This window comes from Penaeus vannamei, chromosome 13 (assembly GCF_042767895.1).
Source record: "Penaeus vannamei isolate JL-2024 chromosome 13, ASM4276789v1, whole genome shotgun sequence".
In the NCBI taxonomy this organism is placed as follows: Eukaryota; Metazoa; Arthropoda; class Malacostraca; order Decapoda; family Penaeidae; genus Penaeus; species Penaeus vannamei.
The window spans coordinates 44,375,676-44,388,175 of NC_091561.1; the positions used below are offsets into that span (position 1 = coordinate 44,375,676).

At 43.3% G+C, this 12,500-nt stretch overlaps 1 protein-coding gene across 1 annotated transcript in view; it reads right to left on the reverse strand.

The window, feature by feature from the left end:
* LOC113806178 (dynein axonemal heavy chain 3-like) overlaps positions 1-12,500 on the reverse strand; it is a 109,040-nt gene that overhangs the window by 1,172 nt on the left and 95,368 nt on the right. The window contains exons 63-77 of the mRNA XM_070129307.1: positions 12,050-12,211; positions 10,860-10,999; positions 10,365-10,539; positions 9,763-9,905; positions 9,059-9,122; positions 8,533-8,740; positions 7,896-8,146; positions 7,188-7,351; positions 6,471-6,630; positions 5,752-5,937; positions 5,062-5,270; positions 3,811-3,964; positions 1,407-1,733; positions 873-1,034; positions 88-217 (exon numbers count right to left, since the gene is read on the reverse strand). Of these exons, the coding sequence (XP_069985408.1) occupies positions 88-217; positions 873-1,034; positions 1,407-1,733; positions 3,811-3,964; positions 5,062-5,270; positions 5,752-5,937; positions 6,471-6,630; positions 7,188-7,351; positions 7,896-8,146; positions 8,533-8,740; positions 9,059-9,122; positions 9,763-9,905; positions 10,365-10,539; positions 10,860-10,999; positions 12,050-12,211 (2,635 nt within the window). The remainder of the gene's footprint in view (positions 1-87; positions 218-872; positions 1,035-1,406; positions 1,734-3,810; positions 3,965-5,061; positions 5,271-5,751; positions 5,938-6,470; positions 6,631-7,187; positions 7,352-7,895; positions 8,147-8,532; positions 8,741-9,058; positions 9,123-9,762; positions 9,906-10,364; positions 10,540-10,859; positions 11,000-12,049; positions 12,212-12,500) is intronic.

The following is a 12,500-nucleotide window of genomic DNA, read 5'->3' on the forward strand; positions in this document are numbered from 1 at the left end:
AAACAACCAAACAAACAATTAAAAGCAGGATAAAATACAAAGACAACCACATCACCAAACCTCCCCCACAGACCCAAGAACACCCACCTCCCTCCTCCTCTGGCATGGGCGCGGGCTGGAAGAGGATGATGGGCAGCTGGTCATGCAGCTGCTTGGCCACCATGTCCACCAGGCAGCGCTGCTCTCGGTCCCAGCGGGCGCCCTCCAGGAAGAAGCCCTGTGGGTGGGAGAGAAGGTGTGGAAGGCGCCGCCCAATCTCACGAAGATAGAAAATGGCAACTCTCTGATGCTTATGCCTATTTTGACATTTGTTTGGATTTTTTAAAACTTGTTTATAGTATCTTTTTTGTTTTTGTTTTACACTATCAGCAAAACAGAATATTCCTTAATCTGGGGTGAGCTGCCAGTTAAATAAAAGATAACACTTTCCTCGTAGCTATCATATATAGTTAAACGCTATCATGAGTACGTATTTTGGTTCTTAACTAGCAGTGAAAAAATTACCAAGCTGTGTAGTACAAATCATCAGTTCCAATTAACAAGAAACATATTCAGTTTTAGAGTCAGGCACAAAATTCCCATCGTGAATAAAGCTTCGAGGTTATTAGTGTCACACACAAATGTCATGCAAGGAATGAAGCTTGGAGACTGTTACAGTCACGCACAAAAGTCATGTGGGGAATGAAGCTTCGAAGTGATTTGTCTCACGCCCTAAAATCATACCGTAAATGAAGCTTCGAAAAGCTCCAAACCTAAACAAACTCTTACAAGAAACAGGATCCGAAACGCGTCCAAAACAAGCACCCTGATAGTTTCGAACCGTGCCTCTCCCACATCAATCCGACACCAACAACAAAACCCATACCACTAACCCATGTATACATTCCTTCGTCCGCCTGTCGAGGAATGACCTGGTAGATCACGTCGTCCTCTTCCTCGTCCTCTTGGCTGGCGTCCTTCGCGTCCTCTTGGCCCTCCTCCTCGCCCTCTCCCTCCTGTGCGTCGCCTGCCTGCTGCGCCTCCTTGTTCTCGGTCTGGAATTGAGAGCGTTTAGCCGTTAAAGCAGAGGATAGAATAGAATGGTAATATATCTTATAATTGATCGGCTATTTATTCACTTTTTTTACATATTGCGTGCCCCTCGTCTTGCTTGTATGATTAGAATAGTAGTTATGACTATACGAGTATTTTCATGTCGAAAATGTGATGACTGCTATAATATCATTCTTTCTATAAACTTCTTTGTAAGTTACATATTTCATTAAACAAACACAAAAAACAACATTTTTAAAAATAAAAAATAGGGAATGCAAACAAACGAAAACAATTATACATCTCTCCCTCAAAAAAGGAAAAAAAATATATCAATAAAAAAAAATCCTTAATCCCTCCATCGATCATCTTACCGACGTCGCTCCTGCCCCGTCGTCGCCTTTCGCCTTTCCGTCTCCCTTCTCCCCCTTCCCTCCTCCCTTTGCCTCCTTCCCTCCGCCCTTCTCCCCCTTCCCTCCTCCCTTTCCGTCCTTCCCTCCGCCCTTCCCCTCTGCTCCTCCTCCTTCGCCTCCTTCTTCCTCCTCCTCTTCTCCGAGTGATTCGTCTTCCCGGTCGGTGTCAGGGGGGTGACAAAGGCCCCTCAGTGAAGGCGTTGGCAGCTGCTCGATCACCTCAGGCAGCTCCACGAAGTTCGGTCGGATGCACTCGCCGATGATGTCACTCACTTCTTTGTCCATCACCTTTGTGGGGGGAGAAAAGGGAGGGGGTGGTGAGTGGGATGAGTGGAAGGGGGGTTTAAAAAGGGGGAGAGGTGAGAGGAATAAGTGGTGGGGGGTGAACGGGAGGGAAGTGAGAGGGGTGAATGGAAGGGGGGTTTAAAGACAGGGGGAGGGATGAAAGGGAGGGGTGAAAAGGGTGAGTGGAAGGGGGGTTTAAAGAGCTGGAGAGGGTGAGTGTGGTTAGAGGAGAGGGTTGTTGGGGTTGAGTGGAAGGAGTGGTAGGAGAATAAATTGGAGAGAGGGAGAAAAGGAGGCTGAAGCGAGGATAGGGAGAGAGAATAGAATGAAGGAGAGAGGGAAGGATAGGGAAAGATGGTAGGAAGGAGGCAGAGGGATAGGTAGACGATAAGGTAAGAGAATTAAGGATGGAGGAGTTGAGTGGTGAGAGAGATACGAAAGAGGGAGGGAGAGTGGTGGAGAAGAGATAAGCAAAGTGGAGTTGGTGGTAGAAAAGAAAAAAAAGGAGAGCGTGGGGATGGTGATAGGAGGAAGAAGGAGGAAGGAAGAGGGAGGAGGATAAAAAACAAGGGAGGAACAGAAATGAGAAAGGGGGTTACAAAAGAGATAGCGGAAGGAAGAGAGAAACAGAAACTGGGGAAAAATAGAGGGTTTGGTATAATAGGGAAAGAAAGATGACAAAGGTGGGCAGAGGAAGAGGGGTAGAGGAGATAAAGAGGATGACAAGCGTGGGAAGAGGGATAGATAAAGGGCCTGAATAATGCGAGGTATTTTTTTCTCATATATTCTGAAGAGGATACTTGTCTTCATCAATAATACCGTATAGACTTTCGAACTTCTATTGTTCCATGACAAAAAAAGTGCAAACAAATAACAATTACCATCAGGTTTCTTCTAGAATTCAATAAAATCGGCTATGTTTATATATTGAAAAGATATACATTAGACGTGTTTTTTTAATCTATGACAGAGTTAATATTATACCAAAACGAAGAAATTCATTGATTATTGTCTTAGCAACATAAAACTTTCATATATATTTGCAGTTTATGGTATATATGGACGTTATGCATAAGATTTACACCATTCGCAATACGAATAATATCCCGAGTTGAAATATGGTGCTTTATACTGTACTTTATACTTTATACAAGACGGTGTATCAAGAGTTCTTTTACCTTAAGTCGTGAGCTCCTTTACCTTAAACTTCTAGTGTATTTGCGTTAAACCAAAACCTCTTTTCCCTTAAACCATGAATTATTTTACCTTAAACTTTTACGTCATTTACCTTAAACCCCAAATTACTTTCCCTAAAACACTGACCTCCTTTCCCCTTAACCTATTACATTTACCTCAAACCACCTCAAAGTTCCTCCTACCCTAAAAAAAAAACGAAGTACCTCTCCCTTAAAAACACCTTAAACCCTTTATTTCACCTTAAACTCGAAGTAAACCCTACCCCCAAAATACCTCTCCCTTAAAAACACCTCAAACCCTCTTCCTTTTCACCTTAAATGGAAAGTAAATCCTACCCCAAAATACCTCTCCCTTAAAAACACCTTAAACCCTTTATTTCACCTTAAAATGAAAGTAAACCCTACCCCAAAATACCTCTCCCTTAAAAACACCTTAAACCCTTTATTTCACCATAAACTCGAAGTGAATCCCAAAATACGTCTCCCTTAAAAACACCTCAAACCCTCTTCCTTTCCACCTTAAACTGAAAGTAAACCCTACCCCAAAATACCTCTCCCTTAAAAACACCTTAAACCCTCTTCTTTTCACCTTAAACTCGAAGTGAATCCCAAAATACCTCTCCCTTAAAAACACCTTAAACCCTCTATTTCACCTTAAAATGAAAGTAAATCCTACCCCAAAATACCTCTCCCTTAAAAACACCTCAAACCCTCCTCCTTTCCACCTTAAACGGAAAGTAAACCCAACCCCAAAATACCTCTCCCTTAAAAACACCTTAAACCCTCTTAAAAACACCTCAAACCCTTTATTTCACCTTAAAATGAAAGTAAACCCTACCCCAAAGTACCTCTCCCTTAAAAACACCTTAAACCCTCTATTTCACCTTAAACTCGAAGTGAATCCTGTCGATGGGGATCTTGTGCTTCCGGGCGTAGTTCTGCCGAATCGCCGTCATGAAGGTGTAGGGGAAGAAGAGGCCCGAGAACCAGAAGACGTCGGGGATGGCTTCCTCGATCCAGCGGCGGAAGAACTTCAGTCTGGAGATAAACACAAAATGATGATGATGATGATGATGATAATAGTAATAAATGATAATAATAATAATAATAATGATGATGATGATGATGATGATGATGATAATAATGATGATAATAATAATAATAACAATAACAATAATAATAATAATAATGATGATGATGATGATGATGATGATAATAGTAATAAATAATAATAATAATAATGATGATGATGATGATGATGATAACAATGATGATAATAATAATAATAACAATAACAATAATAATAATAATAATGATGATGATGATGATAATAGTAATAAATAATAATAATAATGATGATGATGATGATGATGATAACAATGATGATAATAATAATAATAACAATAACAATAATAATAATAATAATGATGATGATGATGATGATGATGATAATAATACTAATGATAATGATAGTAATAATAATAATGATAATAATAATAATAATAATAATAATAATAATAATAATAATAATAATAATAATTATTATTATTATTATTATAATAATAATAATGATAATGATGATAATGATAATAATAATAATGATAATAATAATAATAATAATAATAATAATAAAAATAATATTGATAATGATAATGATAATGATAATGATAATGATAATGCTAATAATAATAATAATAACGATAACGATAACGATAACGATAATGATAATGATAATGATAACGATAATAATGATAATGATAATGATAATGATACTGATAATAATAATAGTAATAATAATAACAATGATAACAATAATAATAATAATAATAATAGTAATGATAATAATAACAATACTAATAATGATAATAGAAAAATAACAATAATAATAACAATAATACCAACATGATAATAATGATAACGAGAAAAAACATGAAAAAACAGCGAATAGGAAAAAATATCAAAGAAAAACAAGCCCCGCCCACCTAGCTCGCACCCCCACCCCTACTCCCACCCACACCCACCCTCACCCCACACCACCAACCCTCACCCCTACCCCCACCCCACCCCACCCCACAACACCCACCCACCCCCACCTCCCCCGTCCCCTCCGCCCCCCTGTCCCCCCGCCCCCTTACCTATGGAGCAAATTGCCGACGTAGGGGGCGATCCCCTTCCTGGACGGGTACGAGCGGCTCTCCCAGGCGGCGGGGATCACGCCCACCGTCAGGGCGTGGTACGTGTCCTCCACCTCGTCCGACATGAGGCTCTCCCCGCTCACGGCTTTCTTCACGGCCTTCAGGGAGGTCTTGAGCGTCGAGAGAAGCCGGTTGTAGCGGAGGAGTTCCTGGGGGGGTGAAGAGATGGATGGATAGATAGATGGATGGATGGATGGATGGATGGATGGATGGATGGATGGATGGATGGATGGATGGATGGATGGATGGATGGATGGATGGATGGATGGATGGATGGATAGATGGATGGATGGATGGATGGATGGATGGATGGATGGATGGATGAATGAATGAATGAATGAATGAATGAATGAATGGATGGATGGATGGATGGATGGATGGATGGATGGATAGATAGATAGATAGATGTACGGATGGATATATAGACAGACTGGTAGATAAATTGATAAGACTGACAGAGAGATATAGATATGAATATACATACATACACACATACATACGCATACACACACGCACACAGTGTTCATACACCATTCATCTAACATTACAAGAAATTCCGATTTTCGACTCAAAACAATCTAAAAAAAAAAATAACACATACATAAAGAAAAAACAAGCACCAAATCTCACCTGCTTGAGCACGGTGTTGAGCGACTGGCCGTAGCAGAGCGGGTGGCGGCGCTCGGCGTGCGCGAGGTCGAACTGAGGCGGGAGGCGCGACAGGATCTCGCACGAGAGGTCCAGCACCGTGGCCGCCGCGTCGCCGCTCGCGGGCCCGCTCAGGTGCGGCTCCAGGCTCAGCACGCCGCGGAACAGCTGCGGGGACGGGGGGAGGGGAGGGAGAAGGGAGGGAGGGGAGGGAGAAGGGGGGCGAAGGAGATGGGAGAGAGGGGAGGGGTAAGAATAGGGGGAGGGAGAAGGGAGAGGGGAGGAGTAAGAAGTGGGGGAGGGGGGATGGAAAGGGGAGGGAGAAGGGGGCGTGGGGATGGGCAAGGGGGCGAGGGGAGGGAGAAGAGGGGGAGGGGAGGGGGTAAGAAGAGGGGAAGTGAGAAGGGGAAGAAGAAAAGGGGGAAGGGAGAGGAGAAGGGTGGTGAGTGGGGAGAAATAAGGATTGTGACCATTAGTGATCGGATGTTGGCTGGTTTGGATTCATAAATACACCAATATACAAAATAAAAACAAAGACAATAATAACAAATACACAAAGGAACAGATCAATATTCATGCAAGTAAACAGAACAGATAAACAGACAGGCACCCAAACACCCCCACCCCCCCTACCCCATAAGACACTCAACCACACACACTACGCAGCACCCCGAGCGGCAGACCTCCCCCCCCCCCCCCACCTGGTCCGTCTCCCTGTGGTCCTTGGCGAGGTCGGCGTTCTCGTGGAGGCCGAAAACCGCAGGGGGCGCTGACAGAGGGAGGCGGGTCACGTGGTCCACGTAGTCCTGCCAGCTCTCAGCCGTCGGGACCCGGTACTCCTCCAGGGCGCCGACCATGTAGCTGGTGGGGGAGGAGGAAAGGAAGGAAGGGGGGAGGGAGTGGGGAGGGAAGGAGGGAAGGAGGGAAGGAGGGAAGGAGGGAAGGAGGGAAGGAGGGAGGGAGGGAGAGGAGGGAAGGAGGGAGGAAGGGAGGAAGGGAGAAGAGAGGAAGGGAGGGAGGGAGGGAGGGAAGGAGGGAGGGAGAGGAAGTGAAGGAGAGAGAGAGGGAGGGAGGGAAGGAAAGAGAGAGGGGTGGCGGGAGGGAGGGAAAGAAGGAAGGAGGGAGGGAGGAAAGAAGGGAGGGCGACGGTTAGCGTATAATTTGAAATTTACCATTTTTCGATTTATTTTCTTGGTTTATTTCATTTTTAATATCTTGATATTGGGATATTCAGCGCATGTAGGAGTAATTTTTAAAATGTACAGAATCATCCAGTGAAAACATATCATCACTGTGAGCGTGATCATCATTATCTTTTCATTACTCGTTTCGTCACCTTAATTACCACCCCCACACATCTCAACATCACCCAAAAAATACTCCTATTCAAGCATAAAACAAACGTTTCCTCTCCCTACTTCTCTTCCTCGATGATCTCCTGATTATAAAACTTCTGAAGGAGGCACAGGAGGAGGCGACGGTCTCGGGAGTCGGTCACACGTCCTCCGTAGTTGCACTCCCCCGTCAGGTAAGTGAGGGCCTCGAGGGGCGGCGTCTCCTCCGCAGTCGCACTCAGCATCATCTGGAGGACGAGAGGGAGGTTTGTGGGTGTGTGGGGGGAAAGGGTGGGAGGGGGGAGGAAGGTGGATTGGGGAATCTTTGTCGAATATGGATTGGGTGGATGCAAAGGGATTTGTTTCATTCGTGTAAATAAATAGATATAAGTGAATACAGAGAGACGGAGGGGGAGATGCAGAAAGACAGAGGGGGGGGGGGGAGAGAGAGAGAGAGAGAGAGAGAGAGAGAGAGAGAGAGAGAGAGAGAGAGAGAGAGAGAGAGAGAGAGAGAGAGAGAGAGAGAGAGAGAGAGAGAGAGAGAGAGAGAGAGAGAGAGAGAGAGAGAGAGAGAGAGAGAGAGAGAGAGAGAGAGAGAGAGAGAGAGAGAGAAAAAAGAGACAGAGATAGAGATAACAAACAACCAGACAACGAGCAGACAAAAATAAACACACACACTCCATCCCTCACAACCCCCACCCACACACCCCAACCCTCCCACACAATCACACTCAACCCGCCCCCTCTTTCCATCCTCCCCTCAACCCTCCCCCTCCTTCCTTCCTGCCTCACCTGCAGCTGCCTCACACTAATCCTCAGATCAGACTCATTAAACTCATAAGGAACGTTCCAGCCGAGGGGGCCGAACTTCCTGCGTTCCTGGATGAGCGCGTGGAAGAAGCAGAGGCCGAACAGCAGGCGGTGAAACTGCTTCTGCTTGGGACACGAGTCGAAAAAGGCCGCGTCGTTGATGGGGTCGCTGTGGTACGACTTGAGGAGGTTGGCGCGGAGGCTTCGGGGGGGCTCGTTGGTCATCTTGATGCCTAGGGGGGAAAGGGGGAAGGGGAAAGGGGTCATATCAGAGGTCACGGGTCGGTTGCAGGTCGTAAGGGAACAGTTGAATGATCCCAATAAAAGGGCATAAGCAAAAACTCTGAGCAATTCTGATATTTCTTGGTATGACAGATATATCACTACTGATGAACAAAAGAAAAACATTTATCTTGATGTCCAAGCTAGTCAAGGATTTCATTATAGACTAACATCCCTGCTAAAAATACCAAATACATTCCCATGATCATTTTAGTGAAGCTGACACGCTACTCCACCAGACACTACTCCCTCGCCTACGTGAACAACCAAACTTCAAACCCACGCTCATCTCCTTAGCCTTCTTCCCCCCCCCCCCCCCACACCCACACACACACACCTTCCTGGAGCAGCGAGAGAGGGAAGGACGGCGAAGGATAACTCGTGAGCCACAGACGGAAGCTCGGATGCGTGGACTCGGCGGTGAGGATGCTGGCGCAGATCATCTCGAGACGCAGCATCCACGAGTCGGCGAGATGGCAGTTCTGCAGCACGACCCACCAGCCCAGCTCAGCCCCGGATTGGATGATCCCTTCTGCCACCGCTCCCTGGCAGAGGGATGAGAAGGTAAGGCGGATTTGCATTTTTTTTTTTGTCCTTTAAGGGATATTCGTTGATAATATTACATGTGTGGAAGTTTATATAAATTGCTGAGGAAAGCCATAATTCACACATATGCATAAACACAAATATAAAGAGATATGAATACATGAACACATATGTACATACACATACACATCCACACGCACTCACACACACAAAACAAGTTATCTCATATCTATCACATGAAAAGAAGTGGAGGATATTCTTCTACCGAAAAAACAAACATCCTTGAAAGTAAATATCTAAGAATCTTCAATTCTTACCTGACCTTGGCCGAGTGAGATGATCTGAAGACTGTCTTCGCCAACTTCTCTCTCTTCAGCAAACCTGTGGATGAAGAGAAAGACTCTTTCTTTGTGTGCAATTGCGAAGGATTTGTTTCATGACAATTCTGATATAATGATGTCATTGTAATTTATCATTGATACTATTCACGGCACTTCCGTCTTGTGAATATCTTTCCTGGCACATCTACACTGCAATGGCTTATTCTCAAGCTGATCAAATAAACATTCTCTTTATTTTAGGAAATAAAAAAATATCTAAACTGTATTCCAGACGCCTGTTACACTACCGTAATGTCTCATAAATGAATATCCTTTGACGATTCGTATAAAAATTACTCTGTGAAATGAACATTTATAACAATTACTCATTACCTCCTCTAATATCTAAATTAACTAAATGCATAGATAATTTAATGGACAAACGAATAAACAGATATATAGATAAATCAATAAACAAAGAAATTATTAAGTAAATAAATATATGATAAATAGATTGACTGACTAAGAAAAAATATACACAAATGAATAAACAAAACACGCAAACAAAAATGATCTATGGAACAGAGAAACAAACCATAGAAAAAAGTATGAATGTAAAAAAACACCTTCACAACACACGCATTCTCAATCCTACGTTTCCTACATTTGTCAACATGAATGCGGTTCCCTCCTCTAACGACCTGTGCAGAGCAATGAGCGGGTCGGTGCCAGGCGAGAGCAGGAAGATGAGGGGCGTCTGGCAGGTAGAGTCATCATAGGACGAGGAGATGCTGAAGGGGGGCGGCGACAGGTACTCCTCGCCCAGCTGGTTCGCGATGAGGTCCTGCGACACACGTACAAGAGTCTAAATATTAAAATCGAAATACAATAATGTATAAAGTACAAGAGTCGATATACAACTGTGTGTAAATGAAGCAAAAATGTCAAAATGCTGTATGTATAGCAAATGTTGTTCTTTATTCCTCGGAGTTATATTCTAGAGGAAATATATTTTGTATGAGATTAGCGATTATCTTTTGAATGTGGATAGCTTACAGCATATATATCGGGCAAATTTATCCAAAGATCTGTTTTCAGATACCTGACTAAAATATGGGATGCAGTCGAGAAGAAAAATCGTAAAATGAGGTATAGATCCATTTCATAATAACCTACTGTAAATATGAATTATCCTTACATACATTAGTCTTCACATAGACTAAACATCCATGCCTTTCTTTTCACTCTGACTCCACACTATTGTCTTAATTCCCCTTAATTCACCTACTGAAATCAGACCCACCTGAATAGCCAGTGTCACTTTATCCGGCCGCAGACACTTGACCAGAGCAACCCTCTGAAGGCCCTGGAGCTCGTGGAAGGGGTCGGGGAGAGGTGCTCGGTGTGGCGCTGGGGAGTTGTACACTTCCTCCCACGCACTCGAATGCTCGGCTACGTGGTCATGCACGCCTGATAGACTGGTGATGGATATATTTTTAGTTTATATGATTAAGTGGCTTTAAAAAGACTTCATACGGGTAGTGCCTGGAAACTGAATAACTGATTGTTTGTGAAAGAGAGATAGTATTTGATATATCTGACATTGTATTTGTTTTACTTTCCTCGTTGTTATGTGGGCGCGTATTGGTATTTTCATTTCTTCAAGAAAGAAAGTTAACAATGACATACGAAATCGTGAACGGACTGAATACAAGGAATGATTATATATATCTGAACGATTTTTTGTTTAGAAATCAATAAGATGCTTTGAGACAGACGAACGAAGAGAGACATGCACCTTTCACACTGCCCTGCCTGGAACAACTGCGCCCAGGCCTTCTGCGTGAGCCAGGGCGCGGGCGGTGCCCCCTGGGGGTTCATCAGCAAGCCTCTGCCTCCTCGCAGTAAGAATTTCCACACGTCCTCAGCCATTTTATTCTGCAATGGTCGCATATAAATGCACGCACAGACATACATAGATAGGAAAATTTGTGCACGCGCGCGCGTGTGTGTGTGTGTGTGTGTGTGTGTGTGTGTGTGTGTGTGTGTGTGTGTGTGTGTGTGTGTGTGTGTGTGTGTGTGTGTGTGTGTGTGTGTGTGTGTGTTTGTGTATGTGTGTGCGTAAGCCAGCGCGTTTACATATGCACTAGTATTTATATGGATATGTTTAGGGAAACTAATGCAAGGTTAATGCCTGTTTTGACTGTATTAACATCTACAGTAAAGAGACAAAGTAAATGAAAAGCGGGTAGAAGAACCCTTAGAGTTTATGTAATTACGCGCGTTAAAACTCTACGAATTTTCACTGCATGTTTCATTTACTACTTCACTTTCCGTGTGATATCTAATTGCGTTTTGTAGGTTACACTAGCAAAGCAGATGGAAATAGATGAACCTGATCGAAAATAATCGTAAATCATTTGAAGTCTACGGGATTTTCACTTCTTTTTTCATTCAAACTGTGTTTGACTACCATAACCCTAAGCATTTCGACACATACACACATTATATATATAAATTACAAACAAAATTAATTACACAAATTGTAAAGTAAAAGTAAAAGTAAAGAATCTAAAAGGCATTATCATTTGTTCATTAACTCTACGGACTCTTCACATTAATTTTAATTTACTTTTGTAGCTAACATAAACAACTTTATGCATCTCAATAAGTGTGCGTCTAAACACATCACACATATATTTGCGTACAGAGAGTATACAGTTTTTAGATGTGTTTGTGTGTTTCTATGTATGTGTGCGTGTGTGTGTGTGTGTGTGTGTGTGTGTGTGTGTGTGTGTGTGTGTGTGTGTGTGTGTGTGTGTGTGTGTGTGTGTGTGTGTGTGTGTGTGTGTGTGTGTGTGTGTGTGTGTGTGTGTATGTGAGTGTGAGTGTGAGTGTGAGTGTGAGTGTGAGTGTGAGTGTGAGTGTGAGTGTGAGTGTGAGTGTGAGTGTGTGTCGACCCATCCATCCTTCTATCTCTTCCTTTACCTCCGCCTGCTGGATCCTCACACACAGCATGAAAGAGAAGAGCAGTTTGTCCTTCTCAAACAAGGACCGAGTGACGGAGAGGAACACAGCCCGGGTCAAGTGGGTGTTCAGCAGGGTGATCCTCGACTCGACGTCCTCGCTGGTGGCTGAGGTTCGGATGGACTGGATGGAGCAAGGATGGAAGAATTAAGAAAAGGAAATAAATGGAAAGAGAGAAGAAGGATTAAGAAAAGGAGATAAGAAGATAAATTCATTATTAACATGAATGTAAAGAGATGCATCGATACACTGAACTGTATAATTCGGAAGAACAGTGTTTCTTATGATAAATGTAAAAAAAATGTTATCTTCACAGCACAAGCGCTTATATGGCCGATTTCGAGTAAATCTCCATCAAAAATACCTATTTCTGATGAAGACATAACCAAATGGCGTCGAATACACCTCTTTA